Source organism: Anomaloglossus baeobatrachus, chromosome 4 (genome assembly GCF_048569485.1).
Source record: "Anomaloglossus baeobatrachus isolate aAnoBae1 chromosome 4, aAnoBae1.hap1, whole genome shotgun sequence".
NCBI classification, from domain to species: domain Eukaryota; kingdom Metazoa; phylum Chordata; class Amphibia; order Anura; family Aromobatidae; genus Anomaloglossus; species Anomaloglossus baeobatrachus.
The window spans coordinates 280066256-280072783 of record NC_134356.1 but is presented as its reverse complement, the minus strand read 5'-3'; the positions used below and the strand labels follow the sequence as shown (position 1 = coordinate 280072783).

The following is a 6528-nucleotide window of genomic DNA, read 5'->3' as shown; positions in this document are numbered from 1 at the left end:
TCTGTTCGTACAGAAACTGACACTAATGGCTGCCGGCGTCCTTGTAGAGAAGGAAGCCGTGGGCGTGCCTGAGAAAGTGCGGGAATCCGGATTCACAGTGCACACAGTGAGAGGGGTGGAGTATGCAAAACATACTCCAGCTCTCAGCGCTGCTGTGCTATGCAGCGTCACGCCCCTACCCTGACTGTCAGGGCTGTGGGCGGTAACGAAGGGAGACTAGGCCCAGAAGCCGGGGACTCGAGTTAACAGCGCGGCCGCCGTAAAAGCGCGGGCCGCGCTGAAGTCCCCGGCGCACCACAAGTGCCAGCCGCGCCGCAGTCCCAGCGGCCGGCGCGACCGAATTCTAGAAGTGGCCAGCGTCCCGCCCCTCTCCTGACTGGCAGGTCTGGGGGCGGGAACGAACGGAAGCAGGCCGCAAAAGCCGGGGACTCTAGTTATCAGCGCGGCCGCCGTAAAAGCGCGGGCCGCGCTGAAGTCCCCGGCGCACCACAAGTGCCAGCCGCGCCGCAGTCCCAGCAGCCGGCGCGACCGATGCCTAGAAGTGGCCAGCGTCCCGCCCCTCTCCTGACTGGCAGGTCTGGGGGCGGGAACGAACGGAAGCAGGCCGCAAAAGCCGGGGACTCTAGTTATCAGCGCGGCCGCCGTAAAAGCGCAGGCCGCGCTGAAGTCCCCGGCGCACTACAAGTGCCAGCCGCGCCGCAGTCCCAGCGGCCGGCGCGACCAATTCCCATAAGTGAGCCTGCTTCAGCGAAGCTGAATGAGGCCATGGCACAGGCGCCGCAGCGCTGATGTCCCCCGGCGCACTACAACACCCAGCATGCTGCGGTGTGAGCGCCAAATGCACGGGGACACAGAGTACCTTGAGGAAGCAGGGCCATGTCCCTGATGTACTCCGCTCCATCCAGCATCTTCTCCAGGGGCTGTAGGTGGAGCACGGTCTCAGTGCCTGGAGACCGGTAAATCCCACTTCACCCAGAGCCCTGTAAAAAGGGATGGGGAAGGAATCAGCATGTGGGCTCCTGCCGCCGTACCCGCAATGGGTACCTCAACCTTACAAACACCTCCGACATACAGTGGGGTGAGAAGGGAGCATGCTGGGGACACTATATGTGTCCTCTTTTCTTCCATCCGACATAGTCAGCAGCTGCTGCTGACTAAAAAGTGGAGCTATGCGTGGATGTGTTGCCTCCTTCGCACAAAGCACAAAACTGGTGAGCCAGTGATCCCACTGGGGGTGTATAGCCAGAAGGGGAGGGGCCTTACACTTTTGAGTGTAATACTTTGTGTGGCCTCCAGAGGCAATAGCTATACACCCAATTGTCTGGGTCTCCCAATTAGGAGCGAAAAAGAAAGTACAGCTTTCAGGTTACTCGCTACTTAGCAAGTATTTCCCATTGACTTACATTCCGTTCGCTACTCGTAATGAATTTGCAAGTAGGGGACAGTACTCGCTAACAGCATAGTGAGCACGAATAGTCAACTACTCGCTGAATACTAGGTGTCACGTGTCGCAATGAACTGGCTTTATTGGTGAAAGATTAGTGCACATATTTTTTATAGTTATTTTGGCAGTCCTTATTTAACTTTGTAAATAAAAATATTTTAAAAAATATTCAAAGCCACATTTTGCGTTTGTTCGGATGCTCGGCAGTATCAGGAACGGTATGCATTTCAGCACTCCATTCCTGAAATTGGTGGGGTCTCAATATCAGATCTCCACAGACACGCATGTAATTCGCGGGATAGGCAATAACACCTTTAAATATGTATAAATTAACAAAACCCAGTGTTTAATTTATATAAAAAAAAGTTAATGATGAGATTCTCTTTTTTTAATCAAAACCACATATTGATAAATGTCCACAAAACTAAAATACGTAATTTAATTTGATCTTTGCAAAGATATCCATGAATAATTTCATGTCTTTATTTTTCAGTGCTCTATGCTGAATGAGGACATACAAGTTAGCAAATTTAATGTAAGAAAAAGAAAAAGTTTACTTTTACAATAAATAAACCAACAGTGTGGTTGTAATTCTCAAGTGCCAAGATGACAATCGTACAGCTTTTCTGCCTTGTTCATCAAAAAACCCCATCCAATTGCAGTCTGCTTCTCAATCTGTTGTCAGATGTAACGTTTAGCAGGGATGATGATCAGGAACGCGCTTCCTATATGAAGAGATGGAGAAAAAAACCAAATCAAGGTATGAAAATTATAAATACCGTATGCGTTTGTTTTATAAGAAGCACTGGATTATAAGACGCACCCCGAATTTAGAGGAGGAAAATAAGGGAAAAAATAAATAAATGTTAAAATAGGGGTCCATCTTATAATCCTTGTATGTCTTATAATAGCTCACAAAGGGAGGAATGGCGGTGGTGGAGTGGCTCAGGAGGGTCACAGGAGGCATGGTAGGCAATGCAGCAGGCTCAGAGAAGGGAGTTTTGTAGCTCTGGAGGGTCAGTGGTACTGCGGTGGGCAGCATTGATCTGCCGGCAGTTGACATTATAGATTTTAAGAAAAATGGTAGCAGAGGCGGCGCGTGCACAGAGTGGCCAAAGCGGCCATTTCCTTGAAGTCCATCGTGTCCAATGCCGGTTGATCAATGGCTTTGCAGCCACAATACCCCCGGACCTGCAGTTCTTGCCGACCCTTTGTCCTGTGACCTGCTCCACTGCAGTGACACTACCCCCCCCCCCCACAAGCCCTTAGTATAGCCGAACCTGCACCCCCACTGTCGCCCCAATAAGGCATATCAGGATTATAAAACGCATCCCCCATGTTCCCTTCAGTTTTGGGGGGTAAAAGAAGGGAATTTTGTTACTTACCGTAAATTCCTTTTCTTCTAGCTCCAATTGGGAGACCCAGACGATTGGTGTATAGCTACTGCCTCCGGAGGCCACACAAAGTATTACACTCAAAAGTGTAAGGCCCCTCCCCTTCTGCGTATACACCCCCCGTGGGATCACGGGCTGCTTCAGTTTTAGTGCAAAAGCAAGAAGGAGGAAAGCCAATAACTGGTTAAACAAATTCAATCCGAAGGAACATCGGAGAACTGAAACCATTCAACATGAACAACATGTGTACCCGAACAACCAAAAATCCCGAAGGAACAGGGGCGGGTGCTGGGTCTCCCAATTGGAGCTAGAAGAAAAGGAATTTACGGTAAGTAACAAAATTCCCTTCTTCTTCGGCGCTCCAATGGGAGACCCAGACGATTGGGACGTCCAAAAGCAGTCCCTGGGTGGGTAAAGTAATACCTCAAGTTTGGACTGTAAAAACAGCCCTTCCCTACATGGAGGCAACCGCCGCCTGCAGGACACTTCTACTTAGGCTGGCATCCGCCTAAGCGTAGGCATGCACCTGATAACGCTTGGTGAAGGCGTGCAGACTCGCCCAGGTAGCCGCCTGGCACACCTGCTGAGCCGTAGCCTGGTGCCGTAATGCCCAGGACGCACCCACGGCTCTGGTAGAATGGGCCTTCAGCCCTGATGGAACCGGAAGCCCAGCAGAACGGTAGGCTTCAAGAATTGGTTCCTTGATCCATCGAGCCAGGGTGGATTTGGAAGCCTGCGATCCTTTGCGCTTACCAGCGACAAGGACAAAGAGCGCATCCGAGCGGCGCAGGGACGCCGTGCGGGAAATGTAGATTCTGAGTGCTCTTCACCAGATCCAACAATGCAAATCCATTTCATATCGATGAAATGGATAAGAACAAAAGGAAGGTAAGGAGATATCCTGATTGTGAAAAGGGGATACCACCTTAGGGAGAAACTCCGGAATCGGGCGCAGCACTACCTTGTCTTGGTGAAGCACCAGGAAGGGAGCTTTGGATGACCGCGCTGCTAGCTCGGACACTCTCCGAAGAGATGTGACCGCTACAAGAAAGGCCACTTTCTGTGAAAGTGGAGAAAGTGAAACATCCCTCAGAGGCCCGCAGGGCGGCTTCTGGAGAGCAATTAGTACCCCGTTCAGATCCCATGGGTCTAACGGCCTCAGTACAGAGGGACAATGTGACAAACCCCCTGCAGGGACGTGCGTACCTGAGGAAGTCGTGCTAGGCGCTTCTGAAAAAATACAGACAGCGCTGGAACTTGTCCTTTAAGGGAGCCGAGCAACAAACCTGTTTCCCAACCCGATTGCAGGAAGGAAGAAAAGTAGGCAATGCAAATGGCCAGGGAGACACTCCCTGAGCAGAGCCCTAAGGTAAGAATATCTTCCACGTACAGTGGTAGATCTTGGCAGACGTCGGCTTCCTAGCCCGTCACATGGTGGCAATGACGTCATGAGATAATCCTGAAGACGCTAGGATCCAGGACTCAATGGCCACCCAGTCAGGTTCAGGGCCGTAGGATTCAGATAGAAAACGGCCCTTGGGACAGTAAGTTTGGCCGGTCTGGTAGTGCCCACGGCTGGCCGACTGTGAGATGCCACAGATCCGGGTACCACGACCTCCTCTGCCAGTCTGGGGCGACGAGGATGGCGCGGCGGCACTCGGAGCTGATCTTGCGTAGCACTCTGGGCAACAGTGCCAGAGGGGGAACACATAGGGTCGCTGGAACTGCGACCCATCCTGAACTAAGGCGCCTGCCGCCAGAGCTCGTTGATCGTAAGACCACACCATGAAACTCGTGACCTTGGTGTTGTGCCTAGACGCCATTAGGTCGACGTCCGGCCTCCCCCGAAGGCCCCAGATTTCCTGAAAACCGTCCGGGTGCAGAGACCATTCCCCTGCGTCCATACCCTGGCGACTGAGGAAATCTGCTTCCCAGTTTTCTACGCCCGGGATGTGAACTGCGGATATGGTGGATGCTCTGTCTTCCACCCACATCAGAGTCCGCCGGACTTCTTGGGAGGCTTGCCAACTGCGTATTCTGCCTTGGTGGTTGATGTATGCTACCGCTGTGGAGTTGTCCGACTGAACTCGGATCTGTTTGCATTCCAGCCGCTGCTGGAAGGCTTGCAGGGCAAGAGAACGTTGAACTGAAGGGTGGACTCCTGCTGAGTCCACGTACCCTGAGCCCTGTGGTGGAGAAAGACTATTCTCCACCCTGACAGACTCAAGTCTGTCGTGACCACCGTCCAGGATGGGGGTAGGAAGGACCTTCCTTTTGACGATGAGGTGGGAAGAAGTCACCACTGAAGAGAGTCCTTGACCGTCTGAGAAAGGGAGACGTTACTGTCTAGGGACGTCGACTTCCCATCGCTTTGGCGGAGAATGTCCCATTGAAGTGGACGCAGATGAAACTGCGCGAAAAGGACTGCCTCCATTGCTGCTACCATCTTCGCTAGGAAGTGCATGAGGCGTCTTAAGGGGTGTGAGTGGCCTTGAAGGAGAGACTGCACCCCCGTTTGTAGTGAACGCTGTTTGTCCAGCGGAAGCTTCACTATCGCTGAGAGAGTATAGAACTCTATGCCAAGATATGTCAGTGATTGGGTCGGTGTCAGATTTAACTTTGAAAAGTTGATGATCCACCCGAAACTCTGGAGAGTCTCCAGCGCAACGTTCAGGCTGCGTTGGCATGCCTCTTGAGAGGGTGCGTTGACAAGTAGATCGTCCAAGTAAGGGATCACAGAGTGACCCTGAGAGTGCAGGACTGCTACCACTGCAGCCATGACTTTGGTGAAAACCCGTGGGGCTGTCGCCAGACCTAAGGGCAGGTCTACGAACTGAAGATGCTCGTTTTCTATACGAATCGCAGCAAACGCTGGTGCTCTGGAGCAATCGGCACGTGGAGATAAGCATTCTGATGTCTCTTGATGCTAGGAAATCTCCTTGAGACCTTGAGGCAATGACGGAGCGGAGGGATTCCATCCGGAACCGCCTGGTTTACACTGCTTTTTGAGCAGTTTTAGGTCTAGAACGGAACGGAAGAGCCGGCCTTTTTTGGCACCACAACCAGATTGGAGTAAAAACCGTGATCTTGTTCCTGAATAGGAACAGGGATTATCACTCCTTCTGCCTGCAGAAGAGCATCGGCTCGGTCGAGAGGTGGGGAAGTTCTGAAGAATCGAGCCGGAGGACGAGAACAAAACTCTATCCTGTACACGTGAGACAATGTGTCTCACCCAACGGTCTTTGACCTGTGGCAGCTAAATGCCGCCAAGCGGGAGAGTCTGCCACCGACCGCGGATGCGGAGAGCGAGAAAGAGAGAGAGAGAGGGCTGAAAGTCATGAGGAAACCGCCTTGGTAGCGGTTCCTCCGGCTGCCTTCTTTGGTCGTGATTGAGCCCGCCAGGAGTCTGAGCCCCTCTGAGCCTTTTGAGTCCTTTTGGACTAGGAAAAATGGGACCAGCCCGAGCCTGGAAAGGACCGAAACGTCGACTGTCCTTCCTTGGGTTTTGTTTGATCTGGGCTGGTGTAAGGAAGAATCCTTACCCTTGGCCTGTTTAATGATTTCATCCAATCACTCAGCCAACAGTCTGTCACCAGATAATGGCAAACTGGTTAAGCCCTTTTTGGAAGCAGGAGCTGCCTTCCATTCCCTTAACCCCAAGGGTCTGCGCAAAACCACGGAGTTGGCGTA

At 52.1% G+C, this 6528-nt stretch overlaps 1 protein-coding gene across 1 annotated transcript in view; it reads right to left on the bottom strand.

Moving 5' to 3' along the window:
* Positions 1-1859: 1859 nt before the first annotated feature.
* Positions 1860-6528, bottom strand: part of CCT2 (chaperonin containing TCP1 subunit 2) — a 116703-nt gene continuing 112034 nt past the window's right edge. Inside the window, exon 16 of the mRNA XM_075342469.1 lies at positions 1860-2169. Coding sequence (XP_075198584.1) covers positions 2139-2169 — 31 coding nt within the window. The 3' untranslated portion in view covers positions 1860-2138. The remainder of the gene's footprint in view (positions 2170-6528) is intronic.